The sequence below is a fragment of the Mus pahari genome, chromosome 3 (assembly GCF_900095145.1).
Source record: "Mus pahari chromosome 3, PAHARI_EIJ_v1.1, whole genome shotgun sequence".
Lineage (NCBI taxonomy): Eukaryota > Metazoa > Chordata > Mammalia > Rodentia > Muridae > Mus > Mus pahari.
The window spans coordinates 13,573,913-13,597,174 of record NC_034592.1 but is presented as its reverse complement, the minus strand read 5'-3'; the positions used below and the strand labels follow the sequence as shown (position 1 = coordinate 13,597,174).

At 47.0% G+C, this 23,262-nt stretch overlaps 1 protein-coding gene across 5 annotated transcripts in view; it reads left to right on the top strand.

Annotated features, from left to right (window-relative positions):
* Window positions 1-23,262, top strand: part of Sec16a (SEC16 homolog A, endoplasmic reticulum export factor) — a 38,347-nt gene that overhangs the window by 12,404 nt on the left and 2,681 nt on the right. For 3 of the 5 annotated variants that reach the window (XM_029535990.1, XM_029535989.1, XM_029535987.1), the window contains 27 exons: window positions 619-716; window positions 2,725-2,848; window positions 3,349-3,547; window positions 3,692-3,866; window positions 4,428-4,570; window positions 4,821-4,882; window positions 4,991-5,129; window positions 5,548-5,793; window positions 7,254-7,351; window positions 7,641-7,722; window positions 7,923-8,040; window positions 8,209-8,320; window positions 8,497-8,602; window positions 9,356-9,496; window positions 9,898-10,011; window positions 10,254-10,437; window positions 11,822-12,067; window positions 12,580-12,662; window positions 14,438-14,569; window positions 18,454-18,531; window positions 18,743-18,799; window positions 18,943-19,054; window positions 19,409-19,546; window positions 19,778-19,872; window positions 20,578-20,652; window positions 21,310-21,369; window positions 22,144-22,221. In XM_029535990.1, coding sequence (XP_029391850.1) covers window positions 619-716; window positions 2,725-2,848; window positions 3,349-3,547; window positions 3,692-3,866; window positions 4,428-4,570; window positions 4,821-4,882; window positions 4,991-5,129; window positions 5,548-5,793; window positions 7,254-7,351; window positions 7,641-7,722; window positions 7,923-8,040; window positions 8,209-8,320; window positions 8,497-8,602; window positions 9,356-9,496; window positions 9,898-10,011; window positions 10,254-10,437; window positions 11,822-12,067; window positions 12,580-12,662; window positions 14,438-14,569; window positions 18,454-18,531; window positions 18,743-18,799; window positions 18,943-19,054; window positions 19,409-19,546; window positions 19,778-19,872; window positions 20,578-20,652; window positions 21,310-21,369; window positions 22,144-22,221 — 3,295 coding nt within the window. The remainder of the gene's footprint in view (window positions 1-618; window positions 717-2,724; window positions 2,849-3,348; window positions 3,548-3,691; window positions 3,867-4,427; window positions 4,571-4,820; window positions 4,883-4,990; window positions 5,130-5,547; window positions 5,794-7,253; window positions 7,352-7,640; window positions 7,723-7,922; window positions 8,041-8,208; window positions 8,321-8,496; window positions 8,603-9,355; window positions 9,497-9,897; window positions 10,012-10,253; window positions 10,438-11,821; window positions 12,068-12,579; window positions 12,663-14,437; window positions 14,570-18,453; window positions 18,532-18,742; window positions 18,800-18,942; window positions 19,055-19,408; window positions 19,547-19,777; window positions 19,873-20,577; window positions 20,653-21,309; window positions 21,370-22,143; window positions 22,222-23,262) is intronic. The other 2 variants (XM_021192024.1, XM_029535988.1) reach the window with 2 other exon arrangements.

Genomic DNA, 23,262 nt, shown 5'->3' with positions numbered 1-23,262 from the left:
AGGGGAAAGGAAAGGAAAGGAAAGGAAAGGAAAGGAAAGGAAAGGAAAGGAAAGGAAAGGAAAGGAAAGGAAAGGAAAGGAAAGGAAAGGAAGACAGTAGGAGTTGGTATGGGCTTAGTGCATTTGTTGCTGCTCAGCATGACATAGAAACTTGTGGGACTCAGCAGTTAAGAGCACTGACTGCTCTTCCAAAGGTCCTGAGTTCAAATCCCAGCAACCACATGGTGGCTCACAAACCATCCTTAACAAGATCGGACACCCTCTTCCGGAGTATATGAAGACAGCTACAGTGTACTTATATATAATAAATAAATAAATCTTTAAAAATATATATTTAAAAAAAAAAGAAAGAAACTTGTTAGGGTGCAGTCCTGAAACACAAGATTAGTTTACTCTTGCTGAGCACAATCCAACAGTAGTCTTGACGAGTTCAATTTTAGGTAGCTACATAATAAGAAATTCCATAGTCTCATCTTTGTTTTGATTGTGACCTGGTTAGAGTTTTCCATAGCTGAGGTGTCTTCACAAATGGTGTCTATATGTGCTTTGGGTTGGCTAACTTCTCGGTACACTTATAAGAAACAGATACGGTGTTTAACAGCTCTTTCCCCTCCCCAGGCAAGGATATCCTGAAGGATACTATAATCCCAAGAGTGGATGGAGCAGTCACAGTGATTACTATGCAAATTATTACTCTGGCCAGTATGATTATGGAGGTATGTTTAGAAGTTGTAACCTTTAGCAGGGGACTGTCCAACCACTGCCTGTGACCATGCAGCCATGTGTAAGTCATGATCTGGCTGATGAATCAAGCTCACTTTTCTCTTCACTGTTTTTATCACAAGAGCCAAAGTAATTAAGAATTCTGTGAGCTGGAGAGATGGCTCAGCGGTTACAAGTACTGACTGCTTACTCTTCCAGAGGTCCTGAGTTCAATTCCCAGCAACCACATGGGATCCACTGTCCTCTTCTGGTGTGTCTGAAGACAGCTACAGTGTACTCAGATACATAAAATAAATAAATCTTTTTTTTTTTTTTTTTAAAGGCCGGGCAGTGGTGGCGCACGCCTTTAATCCCAGCACTCAGGAGGCAGAGGCAGGTGGATTTCTGAGTTCGAGGCCAGCCTGGTCTANAGANTGAGTTCCAGNACAGCCAGGGATACACAAAGAAACCCTGTATCGGTTAAAAAAAAAAAAAAAAAAAAAAGAATTCTGTACATCTGGAAATGATCATTTTGACAATTTCATTGAAAAGTCACATTGTACCCACAGTATAGTGTCTCTGTTGTACCGACATGAAGTGCAGTGACTACTTCTGAGACTTCCTGGTCCACATGTGACTTCTCAAGTATGAGCTATGAGGCTGGGGTGGGATGCAAGGCTGGCTCCCAATCACACTGCCATACTTAAATGCTCAGAAGCCAGCCACATGAGACTGACACTTGCTCCTTGGTGACAGCTATAGCCTGCTTATTGTGGCAGTTATGATTACTTTCATACATCCCTTTCACAAAATGTTTCCTAGGAAAAGCTGTAAGTTCCCTTAGAAACCCTGTTGTGTGCTGTTTTCCCACAAGGCTCTGTAGTCCCTTGACAGGTCCACATGTTGTTTCCTTCTGCCTCCCAGGGGGCTCTTTGCCCTGTAAACATTTGCATGAATTTTTTGGGGGGGTGAGGGGAGGGTTCGAGACAGGGTTTCTCTGTGTAGCCTTGGCTGTCCTGGAACTCACTTTGTAGACCAGGCTGGCCTCGAACTAAGAAATCTGCCTGCCTCTGCTGGGATCAAAGGCGTGCGCCATGACGCCCAGCCATTTGCATGAATTTTAAACAGGAGTATTATACATACTCCCCTAAATCAGTACTTCTTGTTTGTTATAACATTAATATTTCTTTTTAGAGTTGGCTTTTGGCTTTTTTTGTTTGTTTGTTTGTTTGTATTTTTGTTTTTGAGACAGGGTTTCTCTGCATGTAGCAGTCCTGGCTGTCCTGGAACTCACTCTGCAGACTAAGCTGGCCTCCATCTCAGAGTTCTGCCTGCCTCTGGCTTCTGAGTGCTGGGATCAAAAGCGTGTGCCACTACACCCAGCTTAGAATTTGCTTTTAATGAAATTATTTTCTTAAAATATCCTGAAAAATGAGCTGGAGAGATAGTTCAATGGTTAAAGAGCATTGTCTGTTCTTCTAGAGAATATGGGTTCAATTCCCAGCACCTATATGGAGGGTCACAACTGTCTGTAGCTAGTTCCAGTGGATGTGGTACCTTCACTCAGACATACATGCAGGCAAAACATCAGTATATATAAAAATAGATAAATCTTTAAATAGCTACACATACACGTGTGTATGTGTGTATATGTACATAATACATTCATACATCCTCAGTCACATTAGGAAGGTAATTAGTATAATCTTAGTTGAGATTAACTATTAAAAAGTATTATTGAGGCTGGAGCTATAACTGGCATCTAGCTATAAACTGCCTATTTTTGAAGCCTTAGGTTTGATGCCTCATATTGTAAAACAAACCAAAAGAAGTGAAAAAGAATGTATATAGCACTTTTAATACTTGCATTGAGAGAATATCAGTGACTGCTCCATCATGAGCAGGACGCAGCAGCCTCTCTAGTCCAGGCCTGTCCTTTACTCTTAAGCTGTCGTCCTGCTTAAGGGGAGCTGGGTGGGTTCTCTGTGTGTGGTACTGCACTCAGCCCTTTATTCTTTACAGACCCCAGCCGCTGGGATCGTTACTATGGGTCTCGCTTTAGGGACCCTCGCACCTGGGACCGGAGGTACTGGTATGACTCTGAACATGACCCATACAAGAAGGACCACTATGCTTACAGTGACAGGTTGGTGAAATGAAGGACGCCGGAGGAAGCTCCTGTCTTTGGGAGTAATTAGCTATAGCTCTGGGGCTTCTGAGGAGTAATCTAGTGTTTGAAAGAGGAAGCGCCTACCACCCCTCCCTGCGCCCACCTCCAGCTTACGGGAGAAGAACTGGCTCAAACGTGTTTCTTCCCAGTAGCTCTGGGAGGACCTGAGGGCTGCCTCCTGTTTTCTTCGGTGTCCCTTCTCCATCCTACTCATATCCCAGGAAAGGGACTGCCCTAAAGTTGCACCTGCACTGTATTCTCTGAGATCACCTGCACCTGAACCTAGGATTTGGTTTCTTGTGCCAGGCCTGCAAGGTTAGCTGTACCTAACATTCCTCAAGATGAAGACTGTCTCAGGATGGAGGGAGGCAGTGAGCAGTGAGAGCTAGCTGCAGCCTCAGAAAGTTCTTGGTAGTTGTGTGGTGTCCCAGGGAGCTGGCCTTCCAATCTCCTGCCTTGATCCCTGCTTACTCTAGGCCTGAGAAATGTGATGATCACTGGAGGTATGACCCTCGCTTCACCGGGAGCTTCGACGATGACGCTGAGCTCCACAGGGACCCCTACGGAGAAGAAGCAGACAGACGCAGCATCCACAGCGAGCACTCGGCACGGAGCCTGCGCAGCACTCACAGTCTGCCCAGCCGCCGCAGCAGCCTCAGCTCCCATTCACACCAGGTGTGCTGGTCAAGCCTGGCAGGGGAAGGGGGGCAGGTGTTTATGTCTTCACCTGCACTTTGTCTCTGCCTAGGACTAACAGTGACCCACAGTCTTTCTGGTGTTCATGGGGACTCACTTTCTCTGCTTGATCTCTTTCCCAAGAGTCAGATTTACAGAAGCCACCATGTGACTGGCGGTTCCTTTGAGGCCCCTCATGCCCCAGGCTCATTTCATGGTGATTATGCCTATGGCACATATGCCAGCAATTTCAGCGGTGCCCATGGTTTTCCTGAGTACAGCTACCCTGCAGACACTTCCTGGCCTGCTGTGGAGCAAGGTATGTCTCAGCAGTTCAGCATTCAGCCACCAGGTCGGGATCGAACAAGAGAGTCCAGTCAACTCCTCTTTGCACTCTGTGCTCACTGTCCTGGGTATCATGGCTTGTTGATACAGGCCGATATTGACCCTTGGATTGACATTTGTCTCTGGGACTATGAGCTGTCTGCTTGCCCAGTGTGTATTGTTAATGTGTAATTTTGAGTCCAACCTTTCTAGTCAAGCCTTGGGTATCTCTTCTCCATATTCCCACACTGGTCATGTGGGTGAGCGCTCTTGGAACTCCCAGTTGCCCTGAGAGACTCTTATTCTGATTTGTGCCAGTGTCCCATTCTGACTCTCCTGTGTCTTCCTTCACCTCCCAAAGTGTGGCTGAGAGCTCTCCTAAGTAAAGCATTAGTAGCATTAGAAACCATTGTTGTGTGTGAGCTGCTCAGCTCTTCTGCTCTTGGGTGTTCTGTGATAGTCATTCTGACCCTAGGCAGGAAGCCTGAGCTGGGTCTAGAAGCTGTGAGCACAGCCAGCCAGCTCATTGTTTCTCTTTCTATTTAATTAAATTCAGTTCCATCAAGACCGACCTCTCCTGAGAAGTTTACAGTGCCTCATGTCTGTGCCAGGTTTGGTCCTGGTGGTCAGCTCCTTAAAGTGATTCCCAACCTTCCTTCAGAAGGACAGCCTGCACTGGTGGAGATCCACAGCTTAGAGGTAACCATGGATCTGTGGTGCTTTCTGTACCCCGTGGCCTTGGAAAACATGCTTCCTTGAAAAGCTCAGGTTTATAGGGCTTTGGTTTAAAATTTAAAAATCTCCATTGTAGTTCATGCTCATAGAATTGTACCAAGTATCTTCCCCCTCTGGGCAGAGGGGTGGGTGTGGTTCCAGAAATGGCTTTTGTGACTCAATCTGTCAGAGGTTCTGACTGCACACATGAGCCACTCTACCCCTCTCGTTGCAGACCTTGCTGCAGCACACACCTGAGCAGGAAGAGATGCGTTCCTTCCCAGGACCTCTCGGCAAGTAAGGTTGCCTATTGTAGTGTCTCTTGATGTCCACCATAATGGTGGCTGCTGAGTTTGGCTCACAGTTTTGGAACCACCATTCACTGGGTGTTCATTCTTTCCCCAGAGATGATACCCACAAAGTAGATGTTATTAACTTTGCACAGAACAAAGCAACAAAATGTTTGCAGAATGAAAGTTTAATTGACAAAGAGTCTGCAAGTCTTCTTTGGAAATTCATTATTCTGTTATGCAGACAGAATGGGGTATGTTCCCTTTTACTTCTTGAATTTTCTCCCTGTTCGCCTTTAGTCTCAGAATCTGTTCCCTGTTCCTATGTAGAGCTATAGTCAGTGTCAAGCCCTCCATGCTGTACTCTCTCAGGAAGAGCACCCTACCCCATGCCATGCCTCCTCAGGAAGAGTGTCATGACAGCAACCTGGGAAAGTAGGACCAAGGGAGGTGTGAGATTCGGGGTGAGCTGCCACCGCTGAGGAGGCTGAGGATCAGTATGTCCCTGCCCACATGAAGAGTCAGGCTTCTTTTTTGAGATCGAACATGTGTTACCCATGTAGACCTGGCCATGCTCTGAGAGCCTGGGAGTTGTCTTACTTACCTGACTGGAAACCTTGTTTCTAATCAAGTCTTATGTTGCTCTCCATCCTGTCTCCATTGATCCTGTAGACTGTTGTGGGAACAGACATTGCCGAGCTTTTGTTACGGGACCATAGAACTGTATGGCTTCCTGGGAAGTCACCCAATGAGGCAAACCTGATAGATTTTACCAATGAGGCTGTGGAACAAGTGGAAGAGGAGGAGTCAGGGGAGGCCCAGCTCTCATTTCTCACTGACAGCCAAACAGTGACCACCAGCGTGCTGGAGAAGGAGACTGAGCGGTTCCGTGAGCTCTTGCTGTACGGCCGGAAGAAGGTAGGTAGCCCTGCAGATGTTTTTTAGTGTCTGTCGATGGGTGCAGGGAAGAGAGACCAACCTCCTCTAGGGAACAACTGTAGTGAGTGCTGTTCAGGGGTGATATATGGCCTTTTGCTGGACATTTCTGAAGGTATCTGTAGTGTTTCTTCTGAGAAGAGCCCATGAAGAAATCTGGCCAGCTCAGTTTCCAGTCATTTAGAGAGTGTGGTTGCTCATCTGTGGATAGAATCAGAGTGAAGTCTTCTTACAGACTGAAGCATCAGACCACTCTTGTGTATTTTTGTTAAAGCAGGGTTCTGTAGACCTGAGGCTGACAGTGCACACAGGAGTATGAAAGTATGCATATTAGGGCAGAAGATGTTCTGATAGTGGTAGATACATCATACTGGCTCATAGAGTTCTCTATGGCAGGGACAGCTGATGGGCCCAGAGTTCTCTGTCCTTTATATTATGATCTATGTGGAAGTTCATGGTTTTAGTCTGGTTTGATCTAACAGTTGAACTGGGACCATGTGCATGATAAGGAAATACTCTCACCTATACCCCAACATAGAAAATTTTAACTTTAAAATAGGGTCTTTGTTGCCCAGTGTAGCCTCAAATTTCTCATCCTCCTGCCCCAGCCTTTAAAGTTCTGTGATTTCAAGTGTGTGCCACCATACCTAACTAGAAAACTTTTTATGAAAGTCTTTCTGTGTTACCCAGACAGGTCTTGAACTTCTGTGCTCAAGTGGTTTCCCTCTCTCTGTTTGTTGTTAGGTGAGACTACAGTAGTGCCCCCATGTCCAGGGAAAGCTCATATGTGGTCCTTGGAGTTTTAACATGGAGTTTCACAGCTGGGTGAAATCATATTACCCTAATTGGCTTTTGTGAATAATTTCTTCTATTGCCAAGTGGCTCCTAACCCAAAGTGTCAAGTTGTACCACAGATTATTTAGGGTGCTGGGAGACTAGATGAGGATGGAGAGTATCTTGAGGAGGCTGCATGTCACCTGAGGGAGCCCATGCTGGCGTTGCGCCCACAGGGGTAGTGCTGCCACTTGTTTCTAGCTGGGGTGCTGGTTTCTCACAGGGGTGGAGAATGAAAGCAGCATGGGTCTACAGGTAATCACTAGAGGGAAGGACAAAAGGACAAGACCAAGCCGGGCGTGGTGGCGCACGCCTTTAATCCCAGCACTCAGGAGGCAGAGGCAGGTGGATTTCTGAGTTCGAGGCTAGCCTGGTCTACAAAGTGAGTTCCAGGACAGCTAGGGCTATACAGAGAAACCCTGTCTCGAAAAACCAAAAAAAAAAAAAAAGGACAAGACCGTGCTGTTGTCTGTAAACTATGAACACATGCTCATTTGTCTTTTTACCTCCACAGTCATCTTTTTCTGTGTGTGCATTGATTACATGTGGTTCTACCTGGTCCAACGGTAAGCACTGGTTATTCACACGAGCTCTGAAATGCATTGCAGGATGCTCTGGAGTCTGCCATGAAAAATGGCTTATGGGGTCATGCTCTGCTGCTTGCAAGTAAGATGGACAGCCGGACACATGCCCGTGTCATGACTAGGTGAGTCAACTTGTAACTCACCCCCATTCTTTGGCACAGCCTGACTTTGGTACTCAAGTATCTTGCCTCTGCTATGTGACTTTCAGCTGTGGATTCATGGACTTCCTTGGCTCTTTCTCAGGTTATACTGTTGAGGACGTTTTAAATTTCTTATTGCCTGGTGTTCTTTAATATTCCTGTAAAACCTCAGTGAACTTTTCATTCTGATGGTTGGATAAAGGGCTGAGAATGGGCTGTGGTTTCTTCTTGTTGAACCAGAGGTAGACCTCCCCATTCTCTGTACATGTAGGTTTGCCAACAGTCTTCCAATCAATGACCCCCTGCAGACTGTCTACCAGCTCATGTCTGGACGGATGCCTGCTGCATCCACGGTGAGTCTGCAGGCCCCCGGGACACTGATGGAGGCCCACAGTCCAGTGTGATTCGTGCATACTGAAGACTTTGACTATGAAGTCTGTCTGAAACCTATGTTTGTTGGTCTTGCTTTCTCATTGGGCTTGGGCTTGGCCATCAGGAAATAAAAGAAGACAGTCTGTAAAGGATAAGAATTTGTATGTTCTTCTCATTATAGTGTTGTGGAGATGAGAAGTGGGGAGATTGGAGGCCACATCTTGCAATGGTTTTGTCCAACCTGAACAACAACATGGATGTTGAATCTAGGACCATGGCTACGATGGGTGATACTCTAGGTGGGTTAGGCCTTTGGCTGTCATGTGATAGATCCCATAGTCTGACTGTGTGAACAGCTGTGCCAGAACCATAAGAGACATGGCTTTCATAAGTTCAATGTCTCTTTGGCACCTTCCCTGAAGAATTTCCAAGGACTGATGAGGTGTGGTTGCTCTGTCTCTCTTAAGCATCAAAAGGCCTGTTGGATGCTGCACACTTCTGCTACCTGATGGCCCAGGTTGGATTTGGGGTTTATACAAAGAAAACTACAAAACTTGTCTTGATAGGCTCAAATCACAGGTAAGGAATCAAGTCAATATAGCAGTGTCTATTTTCCTCTAAGAAGCAAATGGCCCTGTCCTTCAGTTATTTGGAAACGGCCAGCCTTACACCTTAGCTACATGATGGGACATGCTTGGGTTTACCTGCTTGGGTTTATGGTGCCAGTAATTGGCCACTTTTCACTTCTTCCACAGTTTGCCCTTTTTAAAGTTTGCCACCAATGAAGCCATTCAAAGGACGGAGGCTTATGAGTATGCTCAGTCGCTTGGGGCACATACCTGTTCCTTACCCAACTTCCAGGTGAGCAGGGGCTATGAGGAGTGGCCAGTGCTCACCAGTGCTTGCTTGTTATGGTTTTGAATTCTCACAGAAGTAATGATGAGGTGTTTTGTTTTGTGGAGGTTTTTTCATTGTTTGTTTAGTTAGTTTGGTTTGGTTTTTGACACCTTGAATCAAGTTGATCAAAATGCTATATTAAATAGAGGATTTTTTTTATATTTTTGTTAATATTTCAGACTATATATATATATACATATACATATACATATGCATACACACATACACACACACACACACACATATATATATATATATATATATATATACACACACATATATATTACTTTTAATGAGAATTGTGGTATGATCTGACCCAGTTGTGTGCATGCATGTCTGTGTGGAGGTAGGTGGGTGTGTAGGTTTGTATGTGTATGTAGGTTTGTATATACTAGTAGAAAAGGTTTATAGTTTGCCCATAGGAAAGCCAGTTAGTTGTCTGGATATGTGGCCGCAGCCAGACATCAAATCTTGAACTGCTGTCAGTATCAGAGGTGTTATGGGGAGTACAGTTGTTTACTTTGACCCTACACTATCACAGAGGCTGCTGTGGTGTACAGCATCTAAGATCTCAGGGGTGATGGGAAGCTCAGGACTGTGGTGGTGCACTTGTGTGAAGCCCCAGGACGGTGCTGGTGCACTTGTGTGAAGCCCCAGGACTATAGTGATGCACTTGTGTGAAGCCCCAGGACTATAGTGATGCACTTGTTGTTTCAGGTGTTTAAATTCATCTACTTGTGCCGCCTGGCTGAAATGGGACTTGCCACACAGGCCTTCCACTACTGCGAAGTAATAGCCCAGAGTGTCCTGACACAGCCTGGTGCATACTCTCCGGTACTGATTAGCCAGTTGACTCAGGTAGGATCTTCTGGTGCCTTCCTGTTAGCATCTTGCCAACTCTGGGAAAGCACAGGCTTCATCTTGCTGGGCTTGGGGGTGTGAGTGGTACTTAACAAAGAGATAGCCGGGATACCTCAGTGCTCTTGGGTGGCTGTTTTGGACTTTGCGTCATTTATAGTCACTACTTAACAGATTCATCTTGATCCATTCAAATCCTTTAAAGGCCCTATCAAAGACCTTCCTGTTAGTTGAGTACTTGGACAGGCCTGCTAATATCCATATAAGTGTGAACTGCACCTGGCACACTTTGATTTACACAACCCACACATGACCTCCTTCAGGCCCAGGGTATTGCACTTGGGAACAATTTTGTTGGTGCCATTTGGCAATAACAAGGACCTCTGTTCTCTGGGGTCTAGATGGCTTCCCAGTTACGCCTCTTCGATCCTCAACTGAAGGAGAAGCCGGAAGAGGAGTCCTTTGTGGAGCCTGCCTGGTTGGTGCAGCTGCAGCACATAGAGAGGCAGATCCAGGTGCGCCTTTTGACAGCACAGCTTTGTCATAGAACATGGCCTAGAAGCATTTGATGAGAGGGTTTGTACCCCTATTTCCATGCTGAAGCATCTGATGGTGGCACTGTGACTTCAGAAGTGTACACACTGAGAGTTTCCTCCTTTCCAAGAGACCATCAGTGTGGATCTCTTGATGTGGAGAGTACACTTGCACTTAAATGTACTGTTGAGCATGGACTGCAGCTTGACCCTGTTTCCTATAGGAGGGCACTGTGCTGTGGAGCCAGGATGGAACTGAACCCCAACAGTGTCGCATTACATCAGGCTCTGAGGTGGAGCAGTCAGATGGCCCTGGACTCAACCAGCAGGCAGGGCCAAGGGCCGACAACCCTCTACTGATGCCAAGCACTGAGCCTTTGATGCATGGCGTGCAACTGCTGCCCACAGGTGGGGCCCATAGCATCCATGTACTTGCTTACTGATGTCTTCTTTAAAAAGAGAGTATGTTGCTGCCAGAATTGAGGCATTGTGTATCACCATGGTGACTGGTGATCTTTGGACTTCCTTCTCCTTTCTCTTATGCTTCCTCATATGGTGAGCGTTTAAAGTTGCAGAACTTTAGATGTTCTCCTGTTGATGTCATGAATGCCTTTGCCCCCTGGCCCTGGCCCTTGACAAACCCCAGCTGCCCTTCAGCTGCTTGCTTCCTGTGGTGCCTCATAGCTCTGTCAGAACAAGTACTGCTACTTCTCAGCCTGCAGCTGCTTCTCCTTATCTTCCTCATCTTGGGAAGGGTTACCCATCCCTCCAGGAGATGAGGTCCAGACCTCTCACTCATTTCTTTTTTTCTTTTTTTTTTTTTTTCGGTTTTTCGAGACAGAGTTTCTCTGTGTAGCCCTGGCTGTCCTGGAACTCACTTTGTAGACCAGGCTGGCCTCGAACTCAGAAATCCGCCTGCCTCTGCCTCCCGAGTGCTGGGATTAAAGGCGTGCGCCACCACGCCCGGCCTCACTCATTTCTTGAACCTCTTTCCTGATCAGGCAAGCATCTTTTCTGTTGTCCTCTCTCTCATTCTGACCCTGCTCTACAGGTATCCTCAACCGACCTGACAACAGGAGGTCATCCCTGATACCCTGATAGCCTCCTACTCCCTGTTCCAAAGCTCCCACCTACCTGGTATTCCAGCCACTCTTGACTCAGACTGCTTCTGGCCACCCTGTGGCCTCCCATCCCTACTGAATACTCACTCCTCCATGTTTCCTGTCATCACCCTGGGATAAACTCCCTCTGTGCCTGTTTTCCTTTTTCCTGGTTCATTCCCTGCATCATCAGGATTCTTGTTTTGTATTGGGAGATGGGAATCTCACACCGCTGCTCAGGTTGGTCTTGGACTTGTGGTTCACAAATTACCTAAGCCTCCTGAGCAATAGTGCCCTTGTGTCCAGTGTTGAGCTGGTAGAGAGGACTCACTTAGACGGTTGAGCTGCGTAGATGGCTGTGTGCATAAATGGTCTATTTGACCCTAGCGATGAGCAGAGTATACTACCAAAGCAGCACTGAGCTAGGGGTCACTTGATGTAGTTTTCAGCTCCTGCCCCACATCACATCTCCTGATGGCCATTGGCACACCCATCCTGACTCTGAGCTCCTAGGACATGAACATTCTGCTTTTTCCTAGACCGCTGAAGGGTGCTGCTTTTCAGCTACCTCATTATAGAAGAAGGGTGCCTGTACAGAGCAGCTTATGTGCTTGTGAGGTGCTGATCAGTGCTTGCCTGGTGCAGTCAGCCACAGTGACCTTAGAGTTCCTCTTCTCCACTGTGCCCTACAGTTCCTCACACATTGCCCGATGGCCAGCCTGCTCACCTCTCCAGGGTGCCGATGTTCCCAGTGCCAATGTCTCGTGGGCCCCTGGAGCTGAGTCCTGCCTATGGACCCCCAGGATCTGCACTTGGCTTCCCAGAATCCTCCAGATCTGATCCTGCAGTGCTGCATCCTGGGCAGGCCCTGCCACCCACTACACTAAGTCTCCAGGAAAGTGGGCCTCCACCCCAGGAGGCCAAAAGTCCAGACCCAGGTGTGTCTGCTGCGGGATAGATGGATAGATGTTGTTGTGAGAGCAGAGCTAATTGGTCAGGTTGCAAACTGCTAAGAGTCTCAGGACAATTTGAAGCAGTAATGCTAGTTTCTGTAGTGACTTGGCCTTGTGCTATCATTTGAAGCCTAACTGCCCATTTGAGTGTAAAAGAATGGTTCTGGGGTATTTGTGGGGTCTGTCTTGATACTGTTGTACTAAAGGCCTTGGGGGCTGCACAGGTGAGGGTGGCAGATGTTTCTCTGGAAGCCAAATTTGATGGATCCTGTGCCTGTCTGACTGTCTGAGCAAAACAAAACATAGTTGCTTTTAAAGAGCAAAGTAGTTAGTTGCCGCCCTCTTGGGAAAACCTTCCTTTTCCCTATTGGAAAGAAGCATTGGTGACTGAGCCTGGTAATCACTTTGTTCTCAGTCTATGCCCTGCCAGTGCCCGGCTTCCCTCTTGCCCCATGGCAGCAGCTCTAGGACCTAGTCATCCTCTTTTGTTTTGACAGAAATGGTGCCACGGAGCTCACCTGTCAGACACTCCCCTCCAGAGCTCAGTCAAGAGGAGTTTGGTGAGAGCTTCGCTGACCGGGTACTTCCCATACCTTGTAACTGTTACTGAACCTTGTAACTGTTGTCTTTCTCTGAGTTGTTGAGTAGATACTTTGACTCCTTGTTCTCAGCCTGAAGTAGGAAGGTAATAAAGGTAAGAAAATTATTCTTAAATTGAATTCGTACAGAGAAAGTGTTTCTAAAATCATTGTAGCTGAGGACAGGGAGATGGGTCATTTGTTAAGGGTGCTTGTCACCAAGCTCATTCTCACATGGGAGATGGAAAGAACCAACTCCTACAAGTTACCCTCTGCCTTCTACACAAGTATTCTACCACACGCACCCCCAAGACAGATCCAGATGATTAACTTTAAAAACCACCTTAACTCAGAGCCGGGTGTGGTGGTGCATGCCTTTAATCCCAGCACTTGGGAGGCAGAGGCAGGCAGATTTCTGAGTTCGAGGCCAGCCTGGTCTACAGAGTGAGTCCCAGGACAGCCAGGGCTACACAGAGAAACCCTGCCTCGAAAAAAAAAAAACAACAAAAAAAAATTACTTTAACTTTTCAGATGTGAAAGTTGGTAAAAATGTTGATGGAGAAAGAGGCAAAAAAGAGAATCAAGTGTTGTAAAAGCAGAAAGAAGACCCACCTGTAGTGAAGTTCCAGATATAGTTTTCAAAGATGGAGAACCTTCCTGATCTCTACCCTCACTGTACAGTAGAACCTGATATTTTGGTTTCCCTGAAATTGCAGTCACTGCAGCACACAGGGTTTGGTATGGATACTCTTCTGTGTGCTCTCAACCAAGAGGGACAGATGGGTGTTTCTTTACAGATAACCCTATACTACATGGGTGTCCCACCAGTAGATGTTTCCTCATTTCAGATAGCCTGTTCCTGAGAAATAACAGAGAGGGCTTCACTGTGGTGATCATGCCTTCACCCAGGGCAGGGTCACTTTCTTTAAAAACTCGATTGATTGATTGATGATTTTGGTTTTTTCGAGACAGGGTTTCTCTGTGTAGCTCTGGCTGTCCTGGAACTCACTTTGTAGGCCAGGCTGGCCTCGAACTCAGAAGTTCGCCTGTCTCTGCCTCCCAAGTGCTGGGATTAAAGGCGTGCGCCACCACCACCCAGCTAAAAACTTTATTTTTTGTGTGTTTATGCACATGTGTATGTATGCATGGGTTCCCATAGAGGCCAGAGGAGGGCATTGAGTCCCCTGGAACTTGAGTTACAGGTATTTGGGACCCACTGCATGTGAGTGCTGAGAGCTGATTGCAAGAGCAGTAAGCACTCCTAACGAGTGACCCACCTCTCCACCCCCTTTATTTTAATTTTTAACATTGTGGTGGGGGTGGTGCCTGTACCACAGTTCACCTGTGGTAGTCCGAGAAAACTGTGGAGTTTGGTTCTCTTCTTTCACTTTCATGGGAGTTCTAGAGATGAAACTCATATTGGCAAGCCTGAATTACAAGTGCCTTACCACTAAGCCATCTGTTAGCTCATGGAGAGGATGGTTTAAATGGGGATATTGTCCTCACAGCACCACGCCCAGCTCACCCTCAGGGCTTGCATGTGCTGCTTCTCTTGGAGTGGTGTGATGCTCCATGCTAGGTGTTTGCTGGCTGTGCTTGGCATTTCCTTAGCAGACTGGGAAAGTGCCCGGCCTGCCAGCAAGTGTGAATCCCTCTTCTCTGCTCTCATCGGTTCTTTGCCTTACTAGGGAGGCACAAGTCAGATGTGCTTCCTTACCCACGTGAGTTCCTCACAAGGAGCTCCAGGAGACATGGTTTTCGTCTTGCTCTGTGACAGGGCTCCTCCCGAACAGCACAGGACTTGGGAACCGCCCCGGTATGGGATCTTGGCAGCTCCAGTGGGACACCTGATTCTGAAGGGAAGAAACCTGCACAGGCTGTCAAAAAGGAGCCCAAGGAACCCAAGAAGGTATAACCCAGTCCTGCAGAGAGGTGGGGCAAATGCTGGAGGGTGGCTCCATCCCCGAAGCAGCTTTCCTCTGCAGTTAGAGGGAGGCAAAGAAAAGACTGTTTATTTTAAATCAAAAATTCATAAACTATTTTCTCAAGATGTAACATACATGAAATTAAGCATGTCACAGCTAGCCAAGTCTGTCTGTCTATCTCTGTGTCTGTCTGTCTGTCTGTCTCTGTGTGTGTGTGTGTGTGTGTGTGCGCGCGCGCGTGCGCGCGCGCGCGCGTGCATGCATACCCAGATTGGTGAGGGTATACCCAGGCTTCCTAGAGATTCACTCATAGCCAATCCATGTCTCACAAGCCGTAGTGTAGCCAGAGTAGGGCACATGTATTTCCCGATACCAGCCAAGCTGGACACCTTTGCACAAGCTTAGCCCTTAGTGCTCATTTGTCTTATAATTGTAACTTTTCCCTGTTGTATTGCTTCAGTGACTTGGGAGAGTACTTGCATGGTAGGTGCAGGCCCTCTGTTGAATGCGTGTGTGGGGCATAGTCCTTCTCAAATCTGCAGACCACCTTTTTGTTCTTACGATGTCTTAACAAAGAATACAGTTCTTTAATTTTAAAAATTATATAATTTAAAAATTATATGTGTATGTGTGGTGGGTATGTACATATGAGTACCAGTGCCTGCAGAGACAAAGAGAGGTATGGGAGGTTGTAAGCTGCCCATAGTTTGTGCTGAGACCTCTATGCTCTTAATCACTGAGCCATCTCTCTCCCGTAGTTTAGCATTTTAAGAAAGTTCAGCTTACCAGATACCCTTCATGACAATTTTTTGAAAATAAACACAAGTTTAATTTTTAAAAATATGTGAAGGGTGAGGATACAGTTCAGTGGTACAGCACAATGCCTGGGTTCAGTCCCTAGTCAGTACAGGGGAAAACAAAACCAAACGAAATGAAAAAGAAGCCCAAGATAGTTACTGGGGTTAGAGAGGTGGCTCAATAGTTAATAGTGTGGGCTGCTCTTGTACAGTCCTTTCACTGGCTCCTTGTGGGTTTCACATCATGTCTACCAGTTCACTTATACCTGCTTGCTGCCCTTGAAACCCCTCCCCCAACATAAAACCACATAAACAAAATAAACAGGACAAAGTGTAGAAAGCATCTCGTCGTCATGGAAGCGGTATTGTGTCACAGTGTGTCCCACAGTAAACCCCTTTGTCCACATATCTTCACTTTCGAATGTTCATCGAATGAGTCATTGGTCTGGCTTCTGTGACACCATCAATATTGACTCCTCATTGAAACTCCTCCCAGTCATCCTGTTGTTGCCCTGGGTCTTGGAGATCCTGCAGCTTTCAGTAAGCAGGACTAACCCTTTCACTGGCCCCAACAGTTGTAGATTTTGAGATGGGCCAACTCAAAGCCCTGGATCTGGGCCTGAGTGGTAGCTGAGCTAGTCAGCCCACTGGCTCTCCCTTATCCGTACCACCAGGGCAAGTTCTCCAGCTCTGCTCCTGCTAGGCCACCCAATACCGCCATCCGCAGGAGGCCGGTCAGCTCTCCCACTCTCACGCCCGGGGGGGGCCAGCTCACCCACACCCACACCTCCAGAGCCAGCTCCACTGTGCTGCCCAGTTGAGGTGTGGAGCCTGCTCTCCCAAGAGCTGCAGCTGGCAAGGAGCTGTGTGAGCTCTCCTGCTCTGACACTAAGGACATTTTAAAAAGGAGACCATGCCTGGTGTGTGCCTTTAATCCAAGCACTCTGGAGGCAGAGACAAGCTCTCTATACATTTGAGATCAGTATGTTCTAGAAAATCCCCAGGATTACATAGTAAAATCTTGTCTAAAAAATAAAAAAGGAGCCAAAGGTGATTGAATGAGTGTCACAGGCACCATACCCTCCGCAGTCACTGTTTATCACCTGTGCTGTTCAGGGGCCAGATAAGAATGACCTCCAGGCTCTTCCCATCTAAGCTGGCTCCTGGCACACCTCTACCAATCTTATCATAAAGACCCCTGCGTCTCCCAAGCAGGACCCAGAACACCCAGAAAGGGGCTAGCTGATGGTGGTGTGTGATTTAACTCCAGCATTCAGGAGGCAGATGCAGGCTGATCTCTGTGAGTTCAAGGCCAGCCCGGTCAACAGAGTGAGTTCCAGGACAGCCAGGGCTACACAGAGAAACCCTGTCTCGAAAAACCAAATAAATAAATAAATAAATAAAAACAAAAAACACCCCCCCCCCCAAAATTGTGTGTGTGTCCATCCAGAGGTCAGGAAGAAGAGACCAAGTAGATAAACTCACATCTCTTCCTCTCCTAGGGGATCCAATGCCTCTGGCCTACACAGGCACCTACTCGTGCACATACCCAACACACACACTCACACACACATCTTTAAAAAACATATATTATCTGTAAGCCAGGTAGTGGTAGCACACGCCTTTAATCCCAGCACTTGGGAGGCAGAGGTAGGCGGATCTCAATGAGTTTGAGACCAGCCTGGTCTATATATTTTCAGGTCAGGCAGAACTATATAGTAAGATCTTGTCTCAAAAAGGGAAGGAAGGAAGGAAGGAAGGAAGGAAGGAAGGAAGGAAGGAAGGAAGGAAGGAAGGAAGGAAGGAAATTATAAGCTAGACTCCTGTTCCATTTATTTTTATTTATTTATTTTTCCAGTACTGGGGATCCAGGGCCCATATATACTGGGTAAACACTGGACCACTTGGCCATGGCAAACTTTGAGGACAGGTCATTTCCGCTGACGATTCTAGGAGAAATAGAATGTGGGTTCTGTAGTACAGCTTCTCTCTTCTCTTTTTTTTTTTTTTTTTTTTTAAGATTTATTTATTTATTATATGTAAGTACACTGTAGCTGTCTTCAGACACTCCAGAAGAGGGCGTCAGATCTTGTTAGGGATGGTTATGAGCCACCATGTGGTTGCTGGGACTTGAACTCCGGACCTTCGGAAGAGCAGTTGGGTGCTCTTACCCACTGAGCCATCTCACCAGTCCCGCTCTCTTCTCTTTTTTAATAAAGTTGTTCCAAATGTAAAATCATAAAATTCTGATGACGCGGATTCTTTCTGTAGAGGAAGAGGGGCTTTGTGTGAAGGCCATCCTGCCCAACTTCCTTTTTCCCCCAGAGTGGGAAGAGCCTGATACTCAGTTTGTCAGAGATTGGCTGTGAAATGTTCTGTAGGTGGCATATTATCATACTGAGCTTGTTTGTTAAAAATAACACTTATCTGCCAGGTATGGTGGTGCACACCTTTAATCCCAACACTCAGGAGGCAGAGAGGAATCCCTGGGAGTTTCCTGATAGCCATATATATGTAGTGTGACACTGTCTCAATAAAAGATATACTGGGCTGGAGAGATGGCTCAGTGGATAAGAGCATAGACTGCTCTTCCAGAGGTCCTGAGTTCAATTCCCAGCAACCACATAGTGGCTCACAGCCATCTATAATGGGATCTGATGTTTTCTTCTTCTGGTGTGTCTGAAGACAGTGACAGTGTACCCACATATATGAAATAAATATGGCCAGAGAGAGTGGGGCTGGGATACACTTAGGGTTGTGGGGTGTCATTCAACAGTAAAGTGCTTTCCTAGCATGTGGAAGGTCCCAGGTCTCATCCCCAGCCCTGTGAAAGCATACAGATCGTTGCACATCCAAACAAACTCCTTTGACTTGTCTGGTCAGAGCTTCCCAGATGAGCTCATCCTCCCTGTCCAGATGAACCTCTGTCCCCATGATGTTGACTCCTCAGCCCTTGTCCTGCACCCACATTCCATCTCTGGGTGCAGGGGCTGCTGTACAGTGCTTTCCTTTTTGTGCTGGCTTCCTCCCTCTGGGGAGTGTCCTCATGCTTTTCTGACGATTTTATTTAGACTGAGTCCTGGTTCTCTCGTTGGCTGCCTGGGAAAAAAAGGACAGAAGCTTATCTACCAGATGACAAGAACAAATCAGTGAGTATTGTCCAGATGTGGCAGTCGCTTAGTAGGGGTGGATGGGTAGGTAATGATGGCCTGTCACTGCTTGATAATGCAATGTATTAGGATTCAGAACAGACTTGAAAGAGTTAACATTTTCTGAAGTTGTGAAGTGTCTAAATCAGATTCTAATTCTTTTTAGTTTCATTGTACTGATTTTTTTTTTTTCTTTTAAAAATCTTGGCAGATTGTTTGGGATGAAAAGAAGAACCAGTGGGTGAATTTGAATGAACCAGAGGAGGAGGTAAGCAGTGTCCTTAGGTCCCCTGTTTGAGGGGAAGACTGCCTGCTTTATTTCTTGTCACCTGGGCAAGGCCTCCCTTTGGAGAGTCCTCACTGGTCTCCAATCGTGTTAAAGGCATTGCTGAGCTGTCTCTCCCTCTGCAGAAGAAGGCTCCACCCCCACCTCCAACATCGTTCCCCAGGGTTCCCCAGGTGACTCCCACTGGGCCTGCAGGACCACCCACGGCCTCCGTGAATGTGTTTTCTAGAAAAGCAGGTAATAGCTACAGCAGAAATCAGAGGTGTCTGTGTAGAACACTGTCCTATGGCATCCAGAGCTCAGTCAGCTGTCATGATGCTCACACTGTCTGTGCTAGGGAGAATGCATTTCCACCCTCGAGAAAAGCCCAGTTACCCAGTACATGATGTGATCTGAATAGATGGCCCATAGATCCAAGTTTTCTCTTAGTATATGTGCAGCCCGTGTGCTTGGGTAGACTGGAAACCAAGTCCAATAGTCAATTCTGCTGTGTGCCCTCATTAGTTCTTCTGATTCAGTGGGAACCAAATTTGTTGGATGTTGGAGGTCGCATAGCGCTCAACTGAATTTGATTCTCCCTCTCATTGATAGGTGGGTCCAGAGCTCGCTATGTGGATGTTCTAAACCCAAGTGGAACACAGCGGAGTGAACCAACTCTTGCTCCTGCAGATTTCTTTGCTCCTCTCGCCCCACTGCCAATCCCTTCTAACTTATTTGTACCAAACCCAGGTAGGCAGCCCATGTATTTGCCCAGCTTCTTGATAAGTTTCCATCTATGAGCCTGTGGCCCTAGTCTTCCTTAGAAGACTAACTGGGCCAAGGTGCAAAGGACCAAAGGCGTATATATACTTCTTTGGCAATTGGACTTTCCTCCCTGGTTGAACCCTTACATTTGGTCTGTTATACAGATTGCCCCAGAGATTGGGCTGGGGTGATGACTTCATGCCCCCTCATTCACAGATGCAGAAGAGCCACAACCTGCAGATGGGACTGGCTGTAGGGGACAGGCAACAGCTGGGACTCAGTCTAAGGCAGAGCCCACCCTGGAACCCAAGGTATATACAGTGTTGTAGAAAGAAGGTGAGGGGCTCCCTGTATCCTTTAGGGTTCCTTTGCCCTCTGCAAATCAGTGTCAGGTGTGTCAGGTGATGACTCTGGTCACACTGTATTTGTTTGGTAGAGACATTTGAAGGTTAATGCAAGGCCTGAAGAAGGCACTCAAGGTTCAGTTTGGAAAGAGGAAAAACTCTAAAGGTGAATGGGGGTGATGGCTGTTTTAACAGTATAGTCCATTAATGTTTCTTGCTTTGAAGTGGTATGGGTGGTAATTCTATGTTAAACATATTTTACAAAGTTTTTAAAATCAGAAAAATGTTAGAAAACAAAGAATTAGGTAGCAGTACAAAAAGTAAAGAAGGGTAAAGAAAGCAGATAAATCCCCATGTTTCTAGGAAAGCCTGTTCTTGTCTGGACCCTGTGGCTCCTCACTGCCCTCCATAGAGTTGGAGGGCAATAATGTGTGGTGCACACAGGCTTGTGGGCTATGCCTAGCATGATTTGATAGCTGTTGCATCAAGAGCCCCTCCAGGCAGGACAGTGGGATCCTGGGGAGAACACCTTCATATCAGAACTACCAGGCATAGCAGAGTCGTCTTTAGGCTGTGCTACGGGAGCAGGCAGTTTTCTTTTCTCTAGGTGTAAAAGCTTAGACTCTTTGGATTGGAGCATTACCACATTTCACATTTCATATTTCCTTATAGGTGGTAAGTTCTACAGTATCAGCCCCTGGACCTGAGCTCTTACCCTCCAAACCAGATGACTCCCAAGGAGGAGAGGTAGGGAACCCTGCCAGTCTATGAGTGCTCTGTGTGTGTGTGTGTGTGTGTGTGTGTGTGTGTGTGTGTGTTGTGTGTTACCTGTGATTTGTGTATTATGTGTGTGCAGGAGAGGAGGTGAGGGCATGCATGTGCATGGGTGTGTGCATGTTGCATGTCTGTGTGGGTGTGGATGTGGTGGGGTACTGTGGCCTGGAATGGAGGTTCATTCAGCTCAGTGCACTTCCCTGTGGTGACTTTTTAGAAGTGTGCAAGTGAGTAGGAAAAGGAAGTGCAAGATGACAACACAGTATGTCTGATAACAGTAACACTTTATCTTGTATGATCACTTTTCCTCAGGAGCTCTGAGTCGGGTGGAGCTGACATTATCACTTTCTAGCCAGGTCTCCCTCACAGCATCCTTAGCAATTTCAGAACTTTGAGGTGTCACAAAGTATGAGCTAAGAGCTAGACAGATTTTTTTCCTTTCTCCCAGCATAATGATGGTTTTCTTAACCAAAACTGTGGGGGACATTTGAAGCTGCCCCTGGCCGTTTTCATTTGAGTGATATTGATTCTAATGTATCATAAAGCTTTTAAACCCAGCTGACAGCTTGGAGCAATGGCGCATGCTGATCTTCATGTCTGTATCTTGTGTGTGTTCTTGCTGTTCCATAGCTCTCGCGTTGTAGCTCTCTGAGCTCGCTCTCACAGGAAGTGAGCCGGCATTTCCATCAGGTACCTGTGGCTGGTGGCTCCCTCCACGGGGCTGGCTATATAGCTCCCATATGTCCCTTAGAGAGTCTGTCATCCTCTTTTCTTTGTCACTAACCCCTTGTCTTAACCAAACATCATGTGGGCAAAGATGCAGTTTTCCTTTATTAAATGGCCTGGGTCTAGATATGCTGGTGGTAGACTTGCCTCACAGGGTTCAGAATGCTCAGGTGAGCTTCCTAACTCTGCTCCTTGTGAAGTGGCCTGACCCCTTCTCTACCATGCTGTCAACATCTCCTGAGTTAAGACACTACTTGGGAAGAAAGATTTCTTCTCGCTGATGAGGCTTGAGGAAGTCTGTTTGTAGCCAGTAGAAATGTGGACATGATGGCCATCATGTGGCCAAACTCGAGGAGACAAGGAACGCTTTTCATCTTCTGTTTTGGAGCCAGGCCATATCAGTAGCTTTCAGTGGAAAGTCTCAGGGGACATTTTTGACTGCCCATGGCTCTAGAGCAGGCACCCTGTCCAGGCCGCCTAACTGTTTGACCAGCACTAATGAAATCTCAGTATCCTGCACTCACTGTCTGCATGTTGTTCAAATTATTTTACTGCATGGTGCTTTGACTTTGGCTGTTCCATGACCCATCCAGTAATGAAAACAAGTGTTACCAGAACTGTCTCTCTGGATCCTATTTGGAGCATTAATGGTTCTTTCTGAGGTGTGGCTTGTGTCTGCTGCTGGGACAGCAACCGCTGTTACACTGACTTGCTGAGGTCCTTCTCTGTGCTTCACAGGCTCCTGGAGACCATTCTCCTGGAGGGGCCTCTCCGGGTGGATCTGTGCCCTTTTACAACCCTGCCCAGTTGGTGCAGGTGAGTGACCTTGCCTTTGTCCCCACACCCCAATTTGCCTGCTCTATGAGTCTCTTTTGTTCCCAGGCTGGCTGGCCTTTGGGGGGTTTTGTTTTGTTACTTGTTTTTTTAAGACATGATTTCTCTGTGTAGCCCTGGCTGTCCTAGAACTCCCTCTGTAGGTCTCTTACTTGACTCAGTCTGCATCTTCTGCTTGTCTCCTGTTCCTCTCACTGCTCTGGGCTCTTCAGGTTCAGGGATTGTTCTTTTTGTTACTTGCCATGGCTGAGGGTTGGCTCCCACTATTGCCAACCTCCCATTTCTGCACAGGATGCATGACTTTCCCAGGTTAGCCATAGATCACAGGCTCCAAGCCTAGTGCTCTCCCTCCTGCCTCCTCCTCCTCCTCCTCCTCTTCTCCCTAAGAGCAGCTCTTCCAAGGAGACCCCTGGCTTGGGCTTTTTCATTGCTTCAGGCCTCTGTCTGAGCGACACATGTTCACTGCTTCAGCCCTCTGTCTGAGCGACACATGTTCACTGCTTCAGCCCTCTGTCTGAGCGACACATGTTCACTGCTTCAGCCCTCTGTCTGAGTGACACGTGCTCAGTTGCTTGGCTCTTGAAGATCCTTTGGGTCTGCCCTAGGTGCTGGGTTGAGAGTTTGCTGGGTGCAGTTTGTAGATCAAAAGTGGTAGTACCCCGGGTCTTCATTCTCTGTCTCTGAAGGCTAGAATAGCATCTTCCTTGAGGATCTGTACACCCCTTCCTCAGTCATGGCTCTTGTGTACTTCTGCCCAGGAGAGTCTGGAATGTGCTATATAGTTTCTCTCCTCTGCCATCATTTGGAAAAGTGTAGTCTGGCTTCTGTGGAGGGGATGAGCTCTAGGCAAGCATCTTTATTTTGGGGGACAAGGGACTTAAACCAGGTACTTAAACATGCTATACAAGTACTCTACAAGGGGCTGGCGAGATGGCTCAGTGGGTAAGAGCACCCGACTGCTCTTCCAAAGGTCCGGAGTTCAAATCCCAGCAACCACATGGTGGCTCATAACCATCTGTAACA